We start from the raw sequence: 24607 nt of genomic DNA, 5'->3' as shown, positions 1-24607 counted from the left end.
CTAGTTTTACCCCGGTAGAAACGGCTTGTTAAATCGAACCAACAACCGGGCCTTCTGCATATGCCCGCCTCCGCCCACTCGAGAAAACGTATATTTTGCTCCTTATTATTATATACTTGACGAAAACATAAACCGTTAGAGGTAGGGAAAAAAAGAAATCTTTGTTATTTACATTACAGACTACTTGCTGAGGCGGCGGCGCTGGGTGCGTTGGGCCTTCAGCCGCTTGCGGTACTTGTGGCGGTTCATCTTGAGCTTCCGCTTGCGTCGCACAGAGGTTGCATCAACGTCTTCGGCATCAAACTCCTCGACGACATCTACGTCCAGCATGGGCACCTGGACGAGCCGGCCCTTACCCTGATTATTATAGCGGTCCAAGATGCTGCCAATAAGCCCAATGGTTTCTTGGATGGTGTGGACCTGATCGCCTCGCCCGCGGGTCATCGAGACCTGGGTCTGGAGCTGCATGGGCGCCGGGGCGCTGGGAACAACGGCTTTCTGGTTCGCGGCCTTGGCGACGTGGAACGGCCCCATTTCAGATGCGATCTCCTGGGGGACGACGTGGAATCCGGTCTCATGCAGCGAAACTCCCTTCGGCTGCCACACGTGGACGAACATAACGTCGCGAATGTCGGTGCTGTTTTGCGGCTCTGGCTGCATCGTCATCAGCGGCCTGTGCTGGGCAAAAAACGCCTTCAGCGCCAAGGGCGACTCCCGCAGCTGGTTGTCCCATTGCTGGAACTGGGTATCCGTGATCTTCGAAAACGGAAAGTCGTCTTTCCTCATCTCAGGCACTGCGCGTCCGTGCGCAAGGCTGCTCTTACCTCGCAACAGCCCCACCGTGGGCTGCCAGCTCGGCCGGCTCACCCGACAAAAACCTTTGATCATGGTTAATTAGCTAAGCGGCGGCTTCCCAAATCTCGCGCTTTCAAGTCACCACGGGGCAAGCGAGGGCTGATTTGGGAATATGAGCATTGTATTTCTGAAGACCGAGTTGGAGACCCTGGCCAGTCTCGCCAAGAAACGCAATGTCCACTTGCAGCAGGCAATCGAGGAGTCGCTGCGAATCGCTGAGGTGGTCGGCGACGACGCTGACCTGGCCAAACTTCGAGACTTTCCCAGCTTCGTGACGCCGTTTTTCATGGCGTGCTCGGCGGCAAATGCCAAGTCGTGCGCGTCCGCTTTGCAATGTTTGCAAACTATGGCTATTGCCAGCGCCATTGCCCCAGAACGGTTGAGCGACTTGCTCCAGTCCCTGCTGGAGGCCGCTCAGCTGGGCATTGGCATCCAACTCAAGATCCTCCAGCTGCTGCCAATGATGCTGCAGTCCTATGCCGCGGAAATAAACGGAAATCTCGTGGTTGAACTGCTCAGAGTGTGTGCCGAGCTACAGGGGACAAACAAACTGGGGGTCGTGCATAATACCGCGTATGCTACTTTGCAGCAGCTCATTACCACGCTTTTCGATAGAATTGGGAAACTGCATGGCGAAGAAGTCACAGTGGACGTTTGTGGCTCGTCCTATACGGTAGACAGCCTTGTGAGAGACTGCGTACTTATTCTCGACGATCTCTGTGATGTCGCCGAGGGCGGCCAGCCCAAATTCTGTAAATTCGGCACGCTGCCGCTGAGCTTTACGTTGGAATTTCTCGAACTCACTCTCACCAACCACGCCCAGGTTTTCCACACCTACAAAGTGTTTTCTGTGATCCTCCGCCAACGCATCAGCCAGCTGTTGATTCGTTTGTTCAAAGAAACACCCGAGTTTTCCATTACTCTGCGAACTGTCCGCATTTTTTACCTCCTGATTCGCAGGCATCTCAAAATCATCTCTGCCGAAGCGGAAATCCTCATCTCGCTTTTGACAAATACCATCCCTGCTGATAACCCCACTTGGAAACGTGTACTGTGCCTAGAAGTGTTCCAGGGTGTATTTCTAGAAATCTCGCTTGTGTATCAGATTTATGAGCTTTATGATGCGCAACAACGTCTAGGTCTCGAAAACCTTTTGCAAACACTTTCGTCTGCATTGGCTTCGGGCCAGCTTAGACTAAACACCGACAAAAATGTTCAAGAGCTTTCAAAGCAGGCTACAATGCGCGTACCGTGCATTGATCTTCTTGATAAGGCTGAACCTCCTCGAGTTCCGCCCTTGTACCTGGACTATCTGACCCTTGTTTGTGCTACTTCTTTAGCGGATGGCTTAAACCGCTTAGCTGTGCGTCGCACTGATGAGGAAGGCGATCACGAGCATCTTCCTGGTCTCTACAATACAGTATCTCTACCCTTATTGAACTCGTTCACTATTTTACTTGGCGCTGCTATGGACTTGGAGCTCTACCGTCAAGTTGTTCGAAGCGTCCAGCGTTTGGCCCATTCAGCTGGTATTCTGGAATTTGGCTCGATCAGAGACGACTATATGAAACTGCTGGCACAGTTTGGCCACTTTTCGAGCGACAAATCTCAACTCCCACGAAGTATTCTTTGTATTCGTGCCCTTTTCAATGTTGGATACGCTTTAGGAAATCAGCTGGGAACATCCTGGTCCATTATCGTTCGATTCATTGAGGAAATTGCCGCGGAAACTGGTATTGAAGAGTCGACTGCCGCCAGACTTCTCGCCGTTGACGAGGAATCCGAAGGACCAATCGAGGCTTCTTTACGACGACTGATCGATCAAAGTAATGACTTTAACGATCAAGCATTCATTGACTTCTTAACGGCATTGAGCAACAATATGGAACAGATAGATCTCGCAGTGTTCCATGCTCTATGTCTAGCAAACGTCAACCGACTGGCGGTTGCAGGCAAACCCTGGGATGCTGCCACGTCAAAGTTACTTGATCTGAACCATAAACAGGGTCCACTGAGAAGAAAATCAGCCGCTGTTCTCGACCATGTTGTACTTTCAACAATGAAGTTCGCAGACGACCCCAAGGCCCATCGGGCTGTAATCACGGCAATTTCCCGCCAAGCAAATGTTCCTACTGATCAGAACGATGCTGATGCAATTGCTGTTCAGGTTGCAGCGATTAATGCATTAAATCAGCTTCTTGATCAATACGGCAGCAAACTTGAGGCTGGCTGGGAGGAAGTGTTTCAAGTTATTTCTTCTGGCCTCCGCCCAGAAGCCGGAAGTGAAGCAGTTGAGCTTGTCAAAGGATCTTTCCAGTCCTTGGAGTTGGTCTGCTCGGACTTTCTCGAGATTATCCCTTATCCATGTGTTGTGGATCTCACGCTTTGTTTAGATAGGTTTGCCCGTCAAACCTTGGACCTAAACACTGCCTTCACAGCCACATCGAGATTTTGGGCCGTTTGTGACCATTTGATGACCGAACCTGATGAAACTTTCCCTGCAGTTGCCACAGTAGAACAGTTGTTGGCAATGTCTAGAGAGGGTGCCCATAAAAAAGTGGCGTTGTGGATGCTTGCCCAAATCAAGCTGGGCCAAATTGCCAACGAGCCCCAACATCAAATTAAAACTGGTGCTATTCAAATCTTTTTCAGACTGTTTGAAGCTCATGGCGGAAATCTGTCTCTAGGCGCTTGGGAAACCTGTCAGAAACTCGTTTTCGATGTCGTTATGACAGTGGCTGCTGATGAGAAGCCTACAGAACGCGACGAAACACTTGGTCTAATCGTCTCAGGTTTAGGATCATTATGGACATCAAGTTTGGAACAGTTTATTAAATCCGAGGATTTCGAGATTTATTGGAGTAAGCTTATGAATTACTTCAACCAAGTATCTGCCATTTCTCCTGTAATTGCCCTTGCAGTTTACAGGGCAGTTAGTACATTGTTGGAATCAGATTATGCCAAAAAACTTGCCCCAAAGCCTATCTGGAAATTGTGGGTTTCACAGAATACTAGCCCGGCGGCGCAGCCCGAGAGGGTTGCGGTGCAATCACTCCAGGAGCTCGTGGGGCTGTATACTTTACTTACAAGCGTTTACCAATTGACAATTGCGGAGGAGGAGCAGGCTATTACATTGCTGGCCAATTGTGCACAATATCCACATGCAGGATCCATCGTATCAAAGGACCAGCTGACGCCATTGCAACAGGCTTCAATGGATCAGTTAACCAAGTTCGACGTGAGTACCCAACCTTTAGCTGTTCGGCTCGTTCAGGTCATGTCGAAGCTCTCCCGGTTGGCTTACTCCGATGAGACCACCAACCCGCCGCTTTTCAGGAACCTTTCTGCGTCTGCTCAGAGCTACCTTCTGGAGCTACTCAATTCATCGAGCTTATTTGATGTGTTGGACCCCCAAACGGCATTGTCGACTATGCAGTCTGCTGTCATGCTTTTAGAAAATGCCTCTGAAAGAGAACAGGCCGTAGAGGCATTTCTGAGATTGGTACCAAAATGCGTTCAAGTAACACCTAAAGAAGCATACCCATTAGCTGTTCAAGGTGGAAAGTCTATTCTTGAAGGTGGTAGATCCAGCGAAGAAATCAAAGATATTTTAAGTGCCAAAAGATATATTTCCATCGTGGAATCTATCGATGTCCAGGACCTTTCGGCGCCCCTTCTGAAATGCTTGTTGGTTAACTCATTGAGTTATGAGCGCTCTATTTACAGTCGCAGCTACTTTGAGGAGCTCGTGGCAGACGACGACCCAATTCAAGAGCAAGGCACGCTGAACGGAGAAAATGAAGCCACGGAGCTGAGTCTGCATGGAACTATTGAACCGGCCAAGACTCATTTCCGACCAGAGATGGCCTATTTCTGTTTGGAGACGTTACATCGCCTAGCAAACTCCGCATTCAGCGGGCATCTCGGCGCGTCTAGGTACCACTCATTACGAGCTCGCATGGTACTGAGTCAGTACGTGGGTGACGCGGTGTTACGAGGTAGAGAGCCAATGGTTAAGGTGTTGAGACGTGAGCTCTTGTTCATTCTACACCAGCTTAGTGACCGGCCACAGCATCAGGATTTGCTTTATAGATGCATCTCTTGTGGCGACCCGGCCGTGCTTGAGATCGTTGAACAGATCCTGCGCAAGTAAAAATATATGAATATCTAGATACGTCTGTCCAATGCTGCAGGAATAAAAAAAAGGAATTGAAAGATCTCTATTTTATGAGCTTCTGAGAGAGGGCGTTCCGGATGGAGTTGTATCGAGTTGAGAGTAGGTGTCGAGCGATGATTTTGCTCCAGTGCCATAAGGGTCGTAAGCCTGAGTGGCACGAGTCTCCTGGAATTCACGCCAGCGTTTCATCTGGATGTGAGAAGCATCGAACTCACCATTGACTTCGTCATGGCCACCTTTATCACCGCCCTCGATAGTACGGGTTTCACCCCAGGAGAAATCATCAAACTTCCAATAGGCATACATTGGGAGGACGAAATTCCACACGGGCAAAGCCATCAAATAAATGAGCATCCACAGAATATAAGACGCCCTCGATGCTGTGACAACAATAAGCAGACCCGGCAGACCAAGAATGAGGGCAAGAAGGACCAGCGATAGAACGGGAGTAGGTTTTTTCACGATGGCAATGATGATGATATAGATTGTGAATGAAATGGCAGCGGGCAGGACCAGTGTTGAAACCAAATCGATAAACACCACGAACTGCATCGAGATAATAAATACACCACACAAGTCGCGCACCAGCACAAGCTCCATGAGGTTATGAATAGTCGAATTGATCCAGCGACGGCGCTGCGATAACAACACCTTGAACTTGTCAGGTACGATTGTTTTACAGGCGGCCTTGGGAACGAAAACCATCTTGCGTGACGGGAAAGTACGAAGCATGAGCGTACTGAGATAGCGATCTTCACCCAACAGCAGTAGATTTTTCTTGTGCAAAGTGTCAATCACATTATCTGCATAGCGTTCGACAATATCCGGGTTGCAAAGAATTGGCAACCAATAACCATCCATTCCCTTGGGTGCCTTGATACGATACATCGAAAAGCAGCCAGGCAAACAAGTAACGTTACCAAAAACAGACTCAAACGCCTTGGCCTGGTGATGCGAAATGAAATACTCAAACACCTGGATAGCAGTGACCCATGTATCGCGTTTGTTTGCAATTTTTGTTTCACCACACAGGCCAATAATCAAAGGATCACGAACCATTTCACCTATCATGTGGGTGATCGAATCAGGGTAGACCTTGGTGTCGGCGTCCACCATCAGCATCACCTCATAAAAATCTGGAGCAATGCCAGTAACCGACCGGATTCCGTTGAAAATTTCGAATTCAAGCTCGGTCATACGTTCATCGAACATGATACGCTGCAGGAATGACATGAGAATGATCTGGGAATCACGTTTACCACGGTTACCTGGTTTTGCAGCACCGGCCTCTTCGGGCGTGCCACATTTAACAATACAAATCACGGGGACTCGCTGTTGCTTCTCTATTGGCACAGTGCTGTTATCGTACTTGTAGAAACCCGCATATACTTTGGCCATGTTGTGACGTTTAGCACCAGAAACCACAGACACATAAGAGTACGCACCAACCTGATCTGGTTCCTCGGCAAAGTCCGTCATCATTGAAAGACAGATCTCGGGTGTAGACATGTCGTTGCCGGAACCCTTGATCAAACCATCACAGATGATGGTAATCAGTTTGTGACTATTGGGGTAGTCGGTAGTGGCAATAGAATCAAGAGTAGTACGCAGACCTTCGACGGACTCAGAATAGGCGGTAACTAAGCACATGGCATGTGCTAATGGGAAACCGAAAGGTTGGTAGTCAACAGGAGGCTGAGGCACAAGATACTCTTCGTCACCGCCTACGGGGCCAACAGCTCGATCGTTACCGAAAGGCTCCGAATAAGCAAACGAGGTTGGCGTACCAGTATCTTGACGAGGAGGATAGGGAGGTGCCATATCATTAAGAGATATGGCCTCAGGCTCTGCACCGCGATAAGCCGTATTGGCCGCCATAAGTGGGCTGTCATTATTGAAAGACATCGCACTGCTGGGATACATTGCGCTTTGGCGGAATAACGGTTGACTGTAAATTGAGCCGCCGGGAACAACTTTAGAGGTTGACATACTAGGATTTTGCACGGACATGGTGATACGCTTTGCTGTTTTGGCCTCAGCGGCTGCACCTTTAGGCTGAGTTAGCTTTTCCATAATTCCAGAGCGGCGCTCTTTGATTCCTACTGGCTCAGTGTAGGGACCTGGCGAGTAAATGTTCTCACCCCAGTCTTCGATTTGCTGTTCACGCTCAAGAAACTCTTTATTGGTCATTTCTGAAGCACCTTGTCGGCGAGCGATGAAGAAGCGGAAGTAGCAGGCCAGCACAAACTTGAGAGCAACCAGGCCAACGATGAAAACTAGAGAGACATAAAGAACGACCTTGGAAGCGATGCAACCAATAGGCTCTGTATCAATAACACCCACCTTTGCGATTTCACGTAGACACATAGCGACTTTGCGGTCAGCGCCATGGGCCATTCTCTGAGTGATATCCTGGCCACGAATCGAGTTATCGTTACGGAGCTCATCAAATTGGCGAGGGTAGTCCAGGTCGTCGCTATAAAGCAAGCCCAAATAGTCGAGATTAAGAACGTCACCATTGTACACCACGAGATTACTATCCGTGCTATTAAGGTCATCCCATGTATAGTAAACATCAGCCGTGTGGTTTCTGGAGTTGTACAGCACATCACGAGCGCTATTGTGAGTATGACAGCCCCAACCGTTATAAACCTTTGTATTGTTGTCTTGCAAAATACTCGCTGTAGGCACCAAAGTCATGTTGTTGGGGTTGATGATTTGGCAGGGAAAGTACCATGCCACTTTGTTTCCATCATGAGGAATAGAAGAGTCGTCTTTAGGGGTGATGAGATCAAGGCAGTTGCCATTGACATTCTGGAACATGAAGCTGGCATCTTTGCCGCCTGCATTCACGGGAGGATACAAAATAACACTGGATTGGAAGCCCAATACAGAGGGATGGTAATATTGGCCAACGTCGTAAACGGCACCGGACACTACCAGGTTGTTGTTTGGGATTGAGCTAAAATGAATACGCACCTGGTTGTTATTACAAACGGATTCAGTGAAACCGAATGTAAGGTAACCGACAAACGTACCCACCAAAAGAATGACGGAAATGAGGCCAATTTTTTCTCTCCAGGCCATTTGACGCTCTGGGGTTTTCATGCCAAATGGCTTCATCATCCAGGGGCGGATAAAACAAGTTAGCGTCTTGCAATAGGCAGCCCACAGGGAGATTCCCTTCTCTTTCGGCATATATGGCGCGGTTACCTCCATTGCAGCAAAATCAAATGCATCGTCGGCGCCCGTATTTGCTGCCTCATTGTCATCGTCCGCAACCACTTGGGCTTCGGTGGGAGCATTTGGCTCAGGACCGGTGCGGAGCGTACGTCTTGAGGCGTCTCGATGCAAATCGCGGGTGCTGCGGAACGATGTGGTGTGAGCAAGCCCTCCACCCTCTTCTATATCGCCATTGTAGGTGGCATCTTCGGGGATAGGAGGAATAGTCTGGGCATGCGGATCGTGTCCTGTAGATGACGGGTAGACATTGACACCTGGCAACTGCGAGGCGGTGTGGTAGTGAAATTGCGGGTGGTCCGGATCCAAGCGCCGACGTTCCGGTCTGACCAGAGATCGCTTTCGAACCGTCTCGGCCCGGCCGCCGCCAGGGCGGGTGAGGTTCTCCGTATCAGTGTTGTCGATACGTCGAAAGCTTCCACTTCGCTCCATGATACTCTATTTCAACCCTTTAGTGTTGGGCGGGGGTTGAGAAAAAGATGTGCGAGCGGTGAAGATGGAAGGATGGAACCCTAGGTAAAGTTTTAAAAATAGCTGAAAAGCGACTGTTCGCAGTGACACGTTTTTCTTCGATTAAAATTTACACGCACTAAAAGGTGAGATCTGGACACGCATTCTGGCTGCATTTTCGCGAAACCTCTCCTTCGTTACGTCTATCTAGCAGTGTTTATTTTCTCGAACCTGCGCATGCAGGATCCGTGCATGTATATTACAAGATCTTTAGGTAGAGCGGGCTGTGCAAGTTTACAAAAATAAACAACCCAGGGCGCCTGCTTACATAAGAGAACAACTTCAGTTGGCTTCACTTCGCTTGACTTCGCTTCACTTCACTTAGCTAAGGAAGCGGGGGGAGGAAGGGGAAAAAAGAGAAAGAGATAGTCACGTGACTAAATAAGATTAATCTCTATTTAGGCGCACCAGGCGCGTAAAAATAAACCACTGGAGACTAGGCGATATCCGGGTAGTACAAAAAGTACTCCTTCTTCACCTTTTCCCACGAAATGGGATCGAAAAACACGTACATACCGCTCTCTGCCTGAGCGGTCTGCTGCACTGGGTCAGACATGGGGTCTTTGGTGAGCCACAGCTTGAGCTCCTTGTGGTAGCGCCAGTTGCGGTTCGTTAGCTCGACTGCCGCGGCTTCCTGCATGGCGTCCTTGGGCATTGTGTAGAAAATGTAAAACAGCGTTTCCTCGGTTAGATTCTGCAGTTTCTGCTGCTGGGGAACCGCAGAATGGACAGTGTAGCACTCTGGTAAAGAGAAATCCGGAACAACACAGTGCTTCGAAGCTTCAACCCAGGGCGAGGCAAAAGTTCGGGAAATCCGTTCGTTGGGATCGTTCAGGCTGAGGCCAAGATGGGTCACATCAGTATCCAAAATCATATGACTGCGCTCGCCATTTTCAGTCCGCAGAACATTCAGCAACGGCTTCAGTCCGTATCGATCAATGTCGGGCTTTTTCGCCAAGTTCGCCGCCATGGTAGTGGCTGCTCTGGACGGGGCCGGGGACTCGGGGGACGATCCAGGCACAGTCTGCTCCTCATGTTTGTCGAGCCCCAGGCTTTGGAGAAGAGGAAGTGACTTTGGATTACCTTCGAATAGTGTCGAGGATGTTTCGGCAACCGTAGAACCTTCACGCTTCCGAATGCGGCTTTCGGGCCCCAGACCAGGCAACACGGAGGCGAGACTTTCGCGACCGTTTGCTGCTCTTGCTGTCAAAGAAGGCACCGGAAGTTGGCCCAAAAGCTCAAAGTTGGGATGGCCCTTTGCGGAGGAGAAATAAGACGAGGCCGAGGCATCTGCACCATCGGGGTGCTTCGACTTGGAACCACTCCCGGGACTTTCAACACCACCATTTTGTGTTGCAGACGTTCCATTAGCGTTCGATCCCCCCGCTAGCACAGCTAACAGGGGGTTCGAGCTATTGCTGATGTTGGGAGAAAAGGTAGATGATCCAGTGCCGGCTGGTGCTGCGGACTGCTGATTTGTAGCGCCAGGAGGCGGGGGCGCAGGTACAGGCATGGAAAATCCACCAGCACTTTGCATAGGGGCCCTCATAGGGTAGCCACCGTGCACAGCATTTTGCATGGGCGCGGGCATTGGCTGCTGAGACATGGCAGCCATCTGGCTCATGGGGGGCGGGGGCATCCCAGGGGGCATACCCTGGTTAAATTGACTGCCTGACATTACTTGGACAGGTCCAACACCGGGAGCCGGCCCCGGGGGCATGTTGGGTCTAAAAGAGTTGTAGCGCGGTGTGAAAGGTATGGGTACCTGATACCGTTGCTGAAGGCCAGGTGCACCAGAAGCATTCGTGGGCGGAGCGCCTGAAATGTCACCCGCTCGCTGAGCAGGAGGAATCTGGCCCAAACCAGGGGCACTGATGGCTGCGGGCTGACCGATGCCTTGACCGACCGCCTGGCCGCCAACCGGCTGCGGTACTCCTGTGCGTGGCACCTCTGACATTTGGACGTGTTGGGACGCAGCGGGCTGCTGCTGTTGCGGAACTTGCTGCTGTTGATGGTGCTGGCCAAGTCTCGGAAGCGAGGGCAAGCTGACTCCACTCAATCCACCGACAGACATGCTGGGCGTGCCGGAGTATTCAGGTCGCCCTCTCCACGGTGACGGAGATACAGGCTCCTTTGCCGTAGGTTGCGGTATGCGATGAGCCGGTTGCGTCCTTTGCTGAGGGACTCTGCTCATTAGCGTGAATGTGCTTAGAAGTTTGCAAAGACTTTTAAGTAAGCGAACGCCAGGGATAGTGGAGGCGAGAGGCGCCCCCAGAATTAGACCGGTAAATAGTAGTGAACGGGGCTGAATAAAGTTTTTTCCTCAGAATATACTGAATAGGTAGTAGCACGCAATTGAGCCACGGCCCCGACATTTGATGGGCTCAGCGTGGCCGCTTAACCTGCGATTCACTCGAGTCAAACCGCGTCAACCACTCCCTGGAAACAAAGTCATGCAGTATTGGTTGGCCCCCCAGGTTAAGCCATGATTCAACTGGCTGCGTGATCTAGCCACTTTGACGAGCGACCCGCACAGCTGAAACATACACCCGCAAAGAAGAGAGTAGCACCCGCGTGCACTCTCGAATCTGGCACCAGCGTCCAGCCGTGAACCAATTCATAAAAAAAAAGCTCCCCATGCAAACCCCATGTCCTCCGAACCCACCCTCTGACAGCAGGGGATGCGCGTGCGCCAACCACCAGGGTTAGGACCGCCCCGAAAGGGCTAATTAAGGATTAGTACTTTGTCTCTGTTTTGGTCGTGCTTTTTTTACCGGGCAGAGTTCCATTTCCCAACCTGGTCACGAGAATCCAAACCCAGCCGTCAGGTACCGGCCTTTTGTGTGATACCTTTAAATGTTGAATGCTCATAGCAGTCCGTATGGTACTCGGCCGCTGTTGATTTCGCGAATTACAGAGCTTTCCTCGTTCGCGGCGCGATCAGGTATCGCAGAACCGTCGTCGCCTTTGCCCAGTCGAAGGGGCTCTTTGAATCACTTTTGGGCAACATTTACTTCAGAAGTGCGTGCGGCAAAGCCCCATCCCCTAGACTATATCGACTTGGATGTGCTGGACGTCGAACACGCCGAATGGGTCTCTGCGCGCGCACATTTTGCGAATGGAATCCTATCCTTCACCCACCAGTCGGAGAAGCCCTTTGCGTCTATCAAGCTATCTGGGCTACGGATTGTCGGTCATATGGCTAAACCCTACATTCAAATCTTAAATGATAACGAGACGTTTCTCCTCCACATGGACTCACCCGACTCCAACGTCAAATGTCTGGCCACCCTCTTGGCCTGGGGTGAAACAAGAGATGAAGGGATTCAGAACAAATTGTGGATCCCCAAGATCAAGATTGAGCCAGTGAAGCCTGATGAAAAAGAGGAGTTATTAGTATGCAAGTTCAACGTCCACTTTACTGCTCCACATGCGTCTGACTCAAGCAGCTGGCAAACTGTGCTTGGCACTCTTAATAAAAAGGGCCGGCTGTCTTTATCGCTAGACAGGGGCGAGATATTCGCTCTCAATATCACCCAGGTTTACGCAGATTGTATTCGCCGTGTTGACCCTTCGCTGGTTTCATCCGAGTGGGTCATTTTCATTGTTCCAGATATGGGAGGCCCAGAATCCGTTTATCTCAAGTTCAGTACCGACAACGATTTTGAGGATTGGTTCGTGTGCTTGCGAGGATTTTGCAAACAAAGAGTATACACCCCGCTCACCAGGGACGTTTCCCAGAGCATACGGTTCAGCCATCAGTTCAAAGTTAATATCTTGAGTGGCAAAACCAAGGGGCCCGATGACACCCATGCGTTTTTCGACTTTTCGAACACCTACGTCGACATATGTTTTAACGATTGGATCTGGGCCCGCACGTTAGTACATCCTACCGCAAACAACCCATTTTGGGGCCAAGAATTCGTTTTCAAGGAACTTGATAGAGAACTGGCGCCTCTTGAACTCGTACTGAGAAGAGCAAATACCGAAAGGCCGAGTGAGCTGGACTTATTCTTGGCAAAGGTAATCATCAACGATTCTGACGAGGGCATGGAGCGGTGGGTGACGCTTGAGACTGAAAACGACTCTAATATATCAATATCATTGTATATTGCATACGAACACCTTCAAACACCTGTCTTGGACTCCGCTTGTTACGATGGGATGCAGTCACTACTTCGCAAATGCTCGAATTTGGACATCGCCACGACGCTGGCAAACTCTGGGACCAAGCTTGTCACGACTGCTTGCGATATCTTCACTGATATCTATCGGGGAGAATTTATGCACACTGAGTGGATCAAGGCCTTAATATCATCCGAAGTCTCTGCTCTGGCCAAGGAACCAACCAAAGCCACCGGCACGGACGTGTTATTCCGCGGAAGCAGTCTACTAAGTCAGGCACTTGAAAAATTCATGTTCTTGTACGGCCGAGAGACGCTGATCAAAACGGTGGGACGGTTTGTACGCAAGATATGTGCTTCTAAAGACCAGCTCGAGCTCGATCCCTCAAAAATCCAAGGCGCCTCCGAAGCTGAGGTAGCTGCCATCGCCAAAGTAAACCGCCTGGCGTTTGAACACTATTTGAATTATCTCTGGAGCCTGATCAAGAATTATAGTTTGCCAGAGACCGTCCAATACCTCGTGACGCACCTTAGGAAAGAAATGCAAGAGAAAATGAAAGCAACCGAGGCCCAAATATGGAACGGTTTAGCAGCTTTTATTTTCCTGCGGTTTTACTGCCCCGCTATTCTGAACCCTCGATTATTTGGCTTGGCAGACCAAACCCTCAGCCCCTCAAACCAGCGGGCCCTCACATTATTTGCAAAGATTCTCCAATCGTTTGCGAACCGAGTTAAAATGGGATCAAAGCAGGAGTGGCTGCTGCACATGAATCGGTTTTTTGAAAGCCACGATGCAGAGCTTGTAACTTACTACCAGAAAGCCAGCTCGTGGAACACCGACATGCCACTAGCCCGCGTTCCCAAACAGTTGCCTTTGAAATCGTTTATGGGCACCTATTTAACTAACCCTTACTTGGTTGACTTATCTGCATCGTATGCCAGACTGGCTGACTGGATTGCTAATAATATCGAATTCAACAAGGACTGGGATCAGGCCACTCGACTTTTGTATGAGGAAAGTAAAAAGGTGAGCAATCGGCTCAGAGAAGTATGTGCCATACTGGAACAAGCCGACTCTCTGCCTTCGAGCCGTGCTGACCCAGTGACATTATATGCTAATTGGACTAGCATGCTGTACAGCCCCGATTCTTCTTTGCTGGATTCTCAGCTTGTCAAGGCCCCAGAGAAAAAGTCGCTGTTTCGTCTCTTTAGACGCGGTTAGCCGGTAAGGAAATAAAAATTTAATTGCTGTAAACAAAAATTGCAATATAGAATGGGTGATTTATAAATACATGTTTTTACCAACCGCGAGAGTGGTAGTTGAGAGGATCAAAGATATCCTCGGATGATTGTAGCCACGACTGCGAGTTTCTCAGGCTGTTGCTGGAGGAGCACGATCTGGAGCGGGAGCCACTCGATCGCTTTACTGCCCAGAGTGATTGCAAGTCGTAGTCGCGACTCATCTTGAGATTATCTCGGACAGACTGAGAAAGTTCTTGCTCGTCAACATTTCCAAAATAATCTTCAGACTCCTCAGCCAAGGCCTGGTTATTTGTTCCGTTTTGCAATGGGTAGTGATTGGCGACTTGAGCATTCAACAAAATGTTTGCTGGTACCGCCACTTCGTTCTTAGGGGAGTTCGTTGGCGACTCAACTGGCGTATCAGCGTTTTGTAGTTTTTTCAAAAATAGTGAAGAAAGATGAGATCTCGTAACTGCTGGGCGCATCGGCACCTCGCGTTCGTCGAAACTGAGCTCCTCTACAGCTTGAGGATCAACAGTTTCGTCTTCTTCTTCGTCAAGATCGTCCCATTCTGAGTCGTCGGCTTCATCTTCATAGTCGTCATCCGTATGATAGTAGTGAATGCTTCCCTCACTTTCCTCATCGCCACTCACGTGTGCAAATGTAACTTTATGGCTTCGCGAAGAGCGCTGAGACGACGACAGTTTTTGATCGTCATTCAAGATAGACTCGACTGAAGAGGCGGAACCGACTTCAGAATCCGTAGAGCTTTCAATGAAGAACATTCTGCCTCTAGGAATAGATGCTTTGCTCCAGCCTAGTTTGCTAGAGCCTTCTTCCTTGTGTAGGGATGGTGATGACTGGCCGGAATTATTCCTCTTCAGACTGGAATTACTCTGCGCAGCAAGGCTTTGACTGCTGTAGTTGATCGCAACCGAAATATTGGATGGCGAAAAGCCTCTCACTGCGCGGGTTGCTGATTGGGCCATATCTGGTTCGGAGGAACGCCCCCGCTGCTGGACATACGAAGATGGGGTTTCCTGGAAGTTCACGGAGCGCGCAAGCTCGCTTCTTCCTGAATCCGATGCTGAGTCTTGTATTTTGAGTGGTGTGTTTGTACTGCCACTCACCTGTTGCGGTGTCGGCGTATGGGATGATGCCATATTTAGAACACTCCGAGAATAGGCGATAGAAGCCGCGCTGGGAACCCTGGGTAGCGGCGCTTTAATTTTGGGGATGTTTTCGGGTGTGTGCAGTTGGGCAAGCTCCAACTTTTCTTGTGGGGGCTGGAATAGCTGCGACAGACGCTTGATACTCGAATTAGGGCGAGTACGGCAGCTCTCGATCGACTCAGAGCTTGAACTGGCGTCAAGCATGGGTGGCGATGAGAATGAAGCAGTTGAAGTAGATTCCCGGAGACGAGGAGACTTGACTGTTTCCTCAGATAGTGGTGCAGCAAGCATGGTTCTTGGTAAAACCTTTTGCGAGTACAGGCGCCAGCTGAGGTATTCTAAACGTTTGCCGTCCTCGATCGCGTCTTTCGCTTTGGAGAGAGCGGCCCAAATAGAACGAACATCATCGACATCATCAGGATTTACAGAATCCAATGCGTCGTTGCACAAACGTAGCATGCGATGGGAAGCCATTTGTGCTTTCCTAGAGGTACTTGTGCGAGGCCGTGTGCGAATAGACCTAGGTCTTTTTTTGAAATGAAAGTTTACTGTGTCTCGATAGTGACACCTTTTCCTGAGTTCTGGTGGGTTCCGTTGTCTTGCGGCGTTCGATGTATATTTGGCTGGCTGATTACTGGATAAAAAAATTAGCTCATGGGAGGGGGCTTTACCTAAAACCCGCCTTGGTCCAGACCCGGCGGGGATCAATGACGCAGCACGTGATTGTGCAAAGTCAGCAAACCATTTGTAGGTTATGGGTAAGGGTAGAGAGGTATGCTAACTTAGTGTGGGGTGCGATGCTAGGGGGTTTGAAGGTAATTTTGCACAGGCTGAATGGCAAAGTAGGTTTGTAGTTTAGTATTTAGAGTACACATTTTTATGATAATCTAGGATGAATTATGCAGAGGATCAGCTCAAAAAAACATTGTTAAACTACACACAGAGCACTACTTTTTGCCAGTGACCCATCCGACTGTGCTGTCGATCCAGCCCTTAGACTTGTCCCCAGCAGTAACTACAGCATCATCGACGTTTTTAATGAAAGCGTCTTTCTGTTGCTGAGCGGAGCTGCTGAGCTCATTCAGCTTGTCTTCGCTATTTCTCTGGGCCTGGGTGAGTTTGTCACCGAGGGCCTTTTTCTGCTTCTCAGCAGCATCAACGCTTTCCTGATACTTATTCTGCACATAGGCCTTGGTGTCCGAAGCAGCGTTGTCTACTTTACGGCCCAGGCTCTGTGCATTGAGATGGGCCTGCTGAAGGCGGCGCTCATCTTCTAGCTTGAGGTAATACCAGTAGGCTGCACCACCAAGGGCACCAGCAATCAAGAGTTTCTTTCCAGCAGACATATTCGAGTTGAGTTGTGATGATGGGATCAGTGCCGATTGAAGCAATCTTTATATATACTTGTGAGCCAACATGCAGCCCATGCATAGAACAGCATAGCAATACCATGTGCCCAGTTTTCTGTGGGGCTGTTCCTGAGACACGACCCGCAGCTTGAACTGATAGAAAAGCTATCTTTGATTTCGGAATCTAAGCAGACTCATATCACATAGCCACTTGAAAGGTTTTGTGCGCTATAAGTAAATATGACTCTGTTTGTCCTCTCCCCTTTCCGCGCGTGTCTGGTGTAGGCCTTGGCCCACAAGGTGGCAAAACCCTAATATGCCTTCACTCGACAGTTAGGCGAGTAAGTAGAAGCTAGCTAATGAGATATCGTTAGGTTCATGGCGAAAATGAGTATAGCCGTCGTAAATAAGGCCAATGAAAGCTAAGATTTTTTAGAAGCGCGACGAAGCACCATAGCTGAAATATGTTCAGTGCTGCGCTCAAGCCCTGCTTTTCGGCTTACTTTCAAAAATAGTCGAGTTCAGTTGTGTTAGATACTTTGCAATGGTCATTGATGAAGAGACATCTGTTTCCACTTCAGCTGCAGCCAGCCTGATTTATGCAAGTACATCCCAACGGCTTTTTGTGTATCACGTGATATCCTTCACTCGTATACCTCCTAAGTTGGGTGCTGGAGTCAATCCAGTTGCCAAAAGTTTATTATTAGCGTTAGGAAACCGTGGTGCTCGGGAATCTCACTATTGCTCTGCTACCAACCAGGGTATCTATGTGGATCTAAAGAGCGGACGATACTGTTTTACACCATACTATAAAACATACACTTGATGGGAGGATCTCAGCAAGCAGAAGATCAGCAAGGAGTGGTACTTGATGTATAAGCCTTCTCTTCTCTTTGGGGAGCTGTAGCCATCAACTAGATCGCAAGCGACGCCTCAGCTAAGATCTCTTCGAAAAGCTGAAGAGATCAGAAGAACGTTATCTCAGTACCGAAAAGTAAACATATTGGATAAAAGCAATCAGGATTCTCAGCTTGATTAATGTATAGAACCGTGTAACGAGAAGCGTGTCGGAGTATGCCGCTTACTGCCCCATGCTACTACCTGGTGAGGAGGGGTTTTATGAAATCTTCTCTCTCTCCCTCTTTTGGCTGAAACCATAGAAGGAAAACATTGAGACACTTTGGATACGTACTCAGAGATGAACCATAATCTTACGCCATCGCGTTTTATTTGGCGGCGTAATGTAGCAATCTGATACTAATCTTTGTTGTAAGATTTACTTGGTGGGGCGATGACCTTCTGTACCTCGGAATTCGCTGGCCCTGGGAGTACTGGTTAACTGAAATACTTGTTAGTATGGCCGCAAATTTATTAAAGCCGAGAATGTCAAGTTCAGTGTATTTTGACGATTTGAAAGGGTATTTTGCCATGACTCACGCTTGACGTACGTCCCATCATGCATATCCGAAAACGCAGGTATCTCGTGCAGGAAGCGGAGACTCGCCGGAATACTCACAATTGCAATATCTCCAGACACCACGAGAAATATCCTGACAAAAGCGCGTGGTACTATTGGTATTTACGGAAGAAAAACAATTGTGCATTGAACTGTACGCGATGATCCCAGTGCTGCCACAAACGCTCAGGTCTAGGGCTAGGTTGGCTGGGACCCCTACACATTAGCATGAGGTGTGACCACCGCTATCCAGGGCAATCAGGTACATCGCGCAAAAGAGACAGAATTCAGCTGAGATTAACCAGAGTTCGCAAGAGATTGAGGCACTCAGCGGAATATGCTTATCGACGTGATCTTTGTATGAAAGAGCATTTGTAATTGTGCATATATTGGGCAAGGTCTTCGACGAACTCATGTAAAATTTCTTTTTTACTACTGAAAGGGGATATATAAAACAGCACCAAGAACACTTGTAGTGTGGGGTTCTCGACGAATGGAAGTACACGTTAAAGATTCCAAAGATGCCCTGAGTGACGCATCCGGATTGACGAGTATATTTAGTGAACCCAATGAGCTCAGAGAAGCCGAGGGCGAATGCGGGGAATACGCGAACTTGAGTAAAATCAACTCGCGAGTCAGTCACCGCAGCCATCACAGCACAATCACTGATGAACCACCAAATGGTGGTTTAACTGCATGGCTTCAAGTGGTGGCTGCTTTCATGTGTAACGTCAATGCATGGGGCATCATCAATTCTTTCGGTGAATTCCAAGACTACTACAGCAAGGAGCTTCTCGCTAACGAAGGCCCTTTCCGGATCTCATGGATCGGCTGCTTGACGGCTGCTATGACCTTCGCAGGAACAGTATTTTTTGGAGCGCTCGTCGACAAGGGGTACCAGAGAATAATGCTACTTGTAGCGGCAGTCGCGCAGTCTTTTTCTCTTATGATGCTATCCCTCTGTAAAAACTACTGGCAAGTGATTCTTTGTCAAGGGTTGCTATTCGGAACTGCTGCCTCTATGTCATTTTTGGTTGGAATGGGAACGGTGACGCCTTGGTTCACTACGAAGAGACCTTTAGCTGTTGGGTGTGCCGTGCTCGGCTCTTCAGTCGGAGGCACAGTGTTCTCTGCCGCAGTGCATAAAATGCTCCCCGAAATTGGGTTTGGGTGGTCGTTGCGAGTTTTAGGATTCATTGTTCTCGCAGTAGGTATGGTTCCGGCCCTTGTCATCAAACCTCGTTTACCACCTCGCAAGGGTGGTAGTTTGGTTGCATTTGAGTGCCTCGAAGAGCCCATTTTTCTGATGTTTTGTCTTGGCAGTTTCCTAGCATTTTCAGGTTTCTACCAGTTCTACTTTTACTTTCAGTCATGGGCAACACACATTGATCCCACATCAGAAGTCTTGCCTTACCTTACTGCTATCATGAATGCTTGCTCCATTGTAGGCCGGTTGGCACCTTCAGTCCTTGTCCAACGTATCGGCGCATATAATGTACTCATGCTCACCGAGCTTTTATCCGCTGCGTTGAGTTTCGCGTGGATGGGGGCAAAGACACGAGGAAGTACTCTAACAGTTGGTATCATTTTTGCCATGGTGAGCGGACCAATTGTAGCAATGCCACCAATCATTGTGTCCATTTTAACGCCAAATATGAATCGCATCGGTGTTCGACTGAGCTTTGCCTTTCTTTGTATCGGTGGAGGCTGCTTAATTGGTGCACCCTTCACTGGTATGCTCATCCGTAAATATGGCTGGATCTATGGCCAGCTGTTTTGTGCGCTAACCTGGGTCTTGGGCTTGATTTGCATTTTCGGTAGTCGTTGCCTGTACACGAAAGGCAAACTTACTTGGAAAGCATAATTGTCTCCACCCATTAATATTTTTTGATACACACTTCTAATTTTTTTCTCATATTACGGCTCATAATTTAATTAGATCAAGAAACGAGTGTTAAATCCCTGCAAAGTAGATATAGTATATCGGGATATTTCTATCCATCAAACAAGGGCACGCACACCTGCTGACCAAAGCGGAATAACACACTGTCTTGGAAACTCGCACGCGTCATGTCATGAAGCTAGGGAACAGCAAAGTGAACGCGAAATCAGTCTTAGAAAATACCTTCAAACGCCTGATGTATAATACAGCGGCCAGGTATGCACCAAGAAGCCTCATCAAATCTGTTTCGACAAGCCCAACGTGCGCGCTTCCACTCAAGTGTACCCCTACCCTGACAAAGTGGTCCTGTTTACACATCAAGGATCGCGTAGCACCACCTCACTTTTCCTCTTCCCTTAGCTGTAATTTTTCGACCTGCAGAAGGGCAATGAGTGTTGATGTTGACTCCGCTAGTGGGGGTTCTACGAATGGAACAAAAGCCAAGGGTAAAGGCTCCTCACATGAGTACCAAAAGCTCTCTCAGCTGGAGCACGTCTTGAAGCGTCCCGATACTTATATCGGCTCTGTAGAGTTCCACGAGTCGAATATGTGGGTATGCAACGAAAACAACGAAGTTGAGTACAAATCAGTCAACATTGTGCCTGGGTTTTACAAAGTTTTTGATGAAATTCTCGTGAATGCGGCCGATAACAAGGTGCGTGATCCCTCAATGACATCAATCCAGGTAATCATTGATACAGAGAACAATCAGATTTCTGTACGTAACGACGGCAAAGGAATCCCGATTGAAATCCATGAGAAGGAAAAAATTTACATTCCAGAACTGATTTTTGGCAACCTGTTGACGTCTTCAAACTACGACGACTCAGAACAGAAAGTCACTGGTGGCCGTAATGGTTTCGGTGCTAAGCTCTGTAACATTTTTTCTACAAAGTTTACTCTCGAAACATGCGATACCCATAACACCTATCACCAGGACTGGAGCGATAACATGACCAAGGTCGACAAACCTAAGATTAAGGCCGTCAACAATAAAAAACCGTATACCATGATCACCTTCAAGCCTGATCTTGCTCGATTTGGAATGGAAAAAATTGACAACGACCACTTGATGGTTCTACGCCGTCGTATCTTTGATTTGGCAGGTACCATTCAAGGTGTAAATGTAAAGCTCAATGGTGCCACTGTTCCCGTGAATAACTTCAAAAACTACATGAATCTTTATGCAAAGGCATTGTCCAAAGATGACGAGAAGGTTGATGTTTTAATCTCCAAACCGAATGACCGCTGGGAGGTTGGCTTCGCTCTGTCTGACGGAAGTTTCAACCAAATGTCATTCGTAAATTCGATTGCTACAACTTCTGGTGGTACACATGTGAGCCATGTCACTGAGCAGATTGTGAACTATGCTCTAGATGTTATGACCAAGAAGAATAAGGGCCGCGCTGGTAAGCTCACCAAATTGCACATTAGAAGCAATATCTTTTTGTTTATCAACTGCAAAATCAACAATCCGTCCTTTACATCTCAAACCAAGGAGCAGTTGACAACCAAGGTTTCTGCTTTTGGCAGCAAATGCGAGCTCCCCGACAAATTCCTCAAGGATATTATGAACAAGACCGGTCTTACGGATAGATTGCTCGAGATCACCGAGAGAGCATCAAACGCGGCGCTCAAGAAGCAAGATGGTGGACGTAAACGCCGTCTTACGGAGTTTGTCAAACTGGAAGACGCAAATATGGCAGGTACAAAAGACTCGTCTAAATGCACTTTGATCCTGACCGAGGGTGATTCCGCTTTGACGCTAGCAGTTGCTGGATTAGCAGTTATCGGTCGTGATTATTATGGGTGCTTCCCTCTGCGTGGTAAGATTCTAAACGTCCGTGATGCTTCCCAAGAGCAGATTCTAAACAACAAAGAAATTGCAGCACTAAAGAAAATTATTGGGTTGCAGCACAAGAAGACTTATACATCAACTGAGGGTCTGCGCTATGGGCATATTATGATCATGACCGATCAGGATCATGATGGTAGCCACATCAAAGGTCTTATCATCAACTTTTTGGAGTCTCTATTCCCAGGCCTTCTCGATATCCCTGGATTTTTGTTAGAGTTTATCACACCCATTGTCAAAGTAACAATTCTTCGCAATGGTCGAGCAGTAAAGGTCATTCCTTTTTACAACATGCCTGAATTCGAGGAATGGCGTGAGACTGAGGGCCGCACTTGTCGCTGGAAACACAAGTACTATAAGGGTCTCGGTACTTCGACCCCCGAAACTGAAGGCCGAGAGTACTTTTCGGAACTTGCACGCCATGAAAAAACGTTCCTAAATCTTCAGGAGGGAGACAAAGAACGTATTGAGCTCGCATTTTCAAAATCCCGCGCCGATGATCGCAAACAGTGGCTACAGGAGTACGTTCCTGGCACATACCTGGACTCGAATATCAATGAAATTGGTATCAAAGACTTCATCGATAAAGAGCTGATTTTGTTCTCAATGGCCGACAACTTGCGATCGATCCCATCTGTTATGGATGGATTGAAACCGGCTCAGAGGAAAGTGGTATATTCGTGCGCACAGAGACGAAACACTGAAATCAAGGTTGCGTCCCTTGCCGGCCACATTACTGAAAAAATGGGCTATCATCATGGTGAGCAATCTCTGCAGCAAACAATTATTGGTTTAGCGCAGAGCTTTGTTGGTACCAACAACATCTATTATTTGCTTCCTCAGGGTGGTTTTGGTTCTCGTGCTACAGGCGGTAAAGATGCTTCTGCAGCTCGTTACATCAGTACCTTATTGAATCCATTGGCTCGTACTCTCTTTAATTCCAACGACGACCCACTGCTCAATTACATGCAAGACGACGAGAGCACAGTTGAACCTGAGCATTTCGTGCCAATCCTGCCCACATTGCTTGTGAATGGCACTGAGGGTATTGGCACTGGATGGTCCACCAACATTCCCAGTTTCAACCCAGTCGATCTCGTCGAAAACATCCGGCGAATGATGAACGGTGAGGCGCTGAAGCCGTTAGTACCCTGGTACCGTGGCTGGTCAGGAACTATTGAAAAAGTTCCAGGATCTGATCATCAGTTCCGTGTTTGTGGTCGAATCGAGGTCATTAACGAAACAACTTTAGCTATCACTGAGCTTCCTGTCAGGATGTGGACGCAAACCATGAAGGAGTTCCTTCTGAAATCACTTATCGGTAGCTCAAAAGGTGACAAGAAGCTGGCTAGTGGTGAGTTCTTGGATGACATGACCGAAGAGCATGGTGCTGGTATTCGTTTCATTGTTAAATTGAGCAAGGAAGAGATGGAGAAAGCCTGCAAGGTTGGCCTTTATAACAAGTTCAAGTTGATCGCGCCAATGTCTACTTCGAACATGGTTGCCTTTGACCCTCAGGGCCGTCTGCGACGCTACAGTACGGCTGAAGATATCCTCAGGGAATTTTACTATGTACGCTTGGATTACTATGTCCGTCGCAAGGACAATATGAGCCAACAGCTACGTAACCACCTTGAGAGATTGACTTCCCGAGCCAGATTTATCAAGATGATTATCGATAACGAACTGGTCATCTCCAACCGTCCGAAGCGCGATGTTATTGAGGATCTTCAAACTTTGCGCTTCCCCAAATTCGGAACAGGTGGCGTTCCTGTTTGGCCTGATGAGCAGATGCAACTTGATGCAGAGGAGCTGATGGAGCCAGAGGATACTATTGAGACCACCACTGCTGGTGAGGAAGTACCTGTTGTCTCAAAAACTAAACCTAGCTACGACTATCTTCTTGAGATGCGTATCATGTCGTTGACTCGCGAAATGTACCAGCGCCTCCTACGGCAGCGGGATGAGACTGAAGAGGAACTAAACATTCTTCTTGCAAAATCTGCGAAAGACCTGTGGAATGCCGACCTTGATAAATTCATGGAACAATGGGACGAGTTCGAGAAGAAGGACCGTGAAGACCGCGAGACTCTTGTTAGAATTGGAGGCGGGAAAAAGCGTGCCGCCAAGCGAAAGGGAAAGAATAGCGATGATAGCGATGACGAATTTGGTGCCCCTAAAAAGCGTACTAAGAAGGCTAAGAAGACAGCGACCCCTCAGTATATTTCTACGGAAATTGTCGAGCTGCCACCCATCGAAACATTTGCGACACGCTCTAGCGTGAAGTCTGAACCTCGCGCTAAATCTGCTACACCAGCGGCATCTACGCTTGCTTCGACTGCTGCTTCAACCGTCGCGACCGAAGCTTCCACACCTGCGGAAACACCGGTTCCGCCTACTACAGCAGCGTATCCAAAGCCCAAAGCCAAAGCTGCTCCACGTAAGAAATCGCCTCCCAAAAAACTCGAGGTAAAAGAGGAGTCTGGTGCTGAGTCTGATTCCGATGTTTCTATGGCTGATGTGACCCCTGTTGAGAGAAGCCCGCGTGCCTCTCGTAGAGCAGCACCTGTTCGCATCCAGATTAGTGACGACGAAGATGAGCCTAATGTTTCAGCGTTCGTTCTTTCAGAAGATAGCGATTAAATATATTAGAGATGAATTTACTATTCAAGCGAGATGACATAA

General features: G+C 48.5%; 9 protein-coding genes across 9 annotated transcripts; 4 read left to right on the top strand and 5 right to left on the bottom strand.

The window, feature by feature from the left end:
• Window positions 1-180: 180 nt before the first annotated feature.
• Window positions 181-888, bottom strand: B9G98_03819 (hypothetical protein; the record flags this gene model as incomplete). The annotated part of the gene is made up of 1 exon (XM_024810376.1): window positions 181-888. The coding sequence occupies one exon, from the start codon at window positions 886-888 to the stop codon at window positions 181-183; it is 708 nt and encodes a 235-aa protein (XP_024666144.1).
• Window positions 889-967: 79 nt separating this feature from the next.
• On the top strand, window positions 968-5008 carry B9G98_03818 (Protein MON2; the record flags this gene model as incomplete). Its single annotated transcript, XM_024810375.1, has 1 exon — window positions 968-5008. The coding sequence occupies one exon, from the start codon at window positions 968-970 to the stop codon at window positions 5006-5008; it is 4041 nt and encodes a 1346-aa protein (XP_024666143.1).
• Window positions 5009-5080: 72 nt separating this feature from the next.
• Window positions 5081-8704, bottom strand: B9G98_03817 (Chitin synthase 3; the record flags this gene model as incomplete). The annotated part of the gene is made up of 1 exon (XM_024810374.1): window positions 5081-8704. The coding sequence occupies one exon, from the start codon at window positions 8702-8704 to the stop codon at window positions 5081-5083; it is 3624 nt and encodes a 1207-aa protein (XP_024666142.1).
• A 514-nt stretch (window positions 8705-9218) lies between these two features.
• On the bottom strand, window positions 9219-10856 carry B9G98_03816 (General negative regulator of transcription subunit 2; the record flags this gene model as incomplete). Its single annotated transcript, XM_024810373.1, has 1 exon — window positions 9219-10856. One exon carries the CDS (start codon window positions 10854-10856, stop codon window positions 9219-9221), a length of 1638 nt encoding a protein of 545 aa, XP_024666141.1.
• A 782-nt stretch (window positions 10857-11638) lies between these two features.
• Window positions 11639-14128, top strand: B9G98_03815 (Inhibitory regulator protein BUD2/CLA2; the record flags this gene model as incomplete). The annotated part of the gene is made up of 1 exon (XM_024810372.1): window positions 11639-14128. The coding sequence occupies one exon, from the start codon at window positions 11639-11641 to the stop codon at window positions 14126-14128; it is 2490 nt and encodes an 829-aa protein (XP_024666140.1).
• A 76-nt stretch (window positions 14129-14204) lies between these two features.
• B9G98_03814 (hypothetical protein) lies at window positions 14205-15794 on the bottom strand (the record flags this gene model as incomplete). Its single annotated transcript, XM_024810371.1, has 1 exon — window positions 14205-15794. One exon carries the CDS (start codon window positions 15792-15794, stop codon window positions 14205-14207), a length of 1590 nt encoding a protein of 529 aa, XP_024666139.1.
• A 473-nt stretch (window positions 15795-16267) lies between these two features.
• Window positions 16268-16666, bottom strand: B9G98_03813 (hypothetical protein; the record flags this gene model as incomplete). The annotated part of the gene is made up of 1 exon (XM_024810370.1): window positions 16268-16666. One exon carries the CDS (start codon window positions 16664-16666, stop codon window positions 16268-16270), a length of 399 nt encoding a protein of 132 aa, XP_024666138.1.
• A 1952-nt stretch (window positions 16667-18618) lies between these two features.
• Window positions 18619-19989, top strand: B9G98_03812 (putative transporter MCH4; the record flags this gene model as incomplete). The annotated part of the gene is made up of 1 exon (XM_024810369.1): window positions 18619-19989. The coding sequence occupies one exon, from the start codon at window positions 18619-18621 to the stop codon at window positions 19987-19989; it is 1371 nt and encodes a 456-aa protein (XP_024666137.1).
• Window positions 19990-20455: 466 nt separating this feature from the next.
• Window positions 20456-24565, top strand: B9G98_03811 (DNA topoisomerase 2; the record flags this gene model as incomplete). Its single annotated transcript, XM_024810368.1, has 1 exon — window positions 20456-24565. One exon carries the CDS (start codon window positions 20456-20458, stop codon window positions 24563-24565), a length of 4110 nt encoding a protein of 1369 aa, XP_024666136.1.
• Between the last annotated feature and the right edge of the window lie 42 nt (window positions 24566-24607).

Source organism: Wickerhamiella sorbophila (genome assembly GCF_002251995.1).
Source record: "Wickerhamiella sorbophila strain DS02 chromosome Unknown contig2, whole genome shotgun sequence".
In the NCBI taxonomy this organism is placed as follows: Eukaryota; Fungi; Ascomycota; class Dipodascomycetes; order Dipodascales; family Trichomonascaceae; genus Wickerhamiella; species Wickerhamiella sorbophila.
The sequence above is the reverse complement of the archived record's forward strand: the minus strand, read 5'-3'. Positions and strand labels throughout refer to the sequence as shown.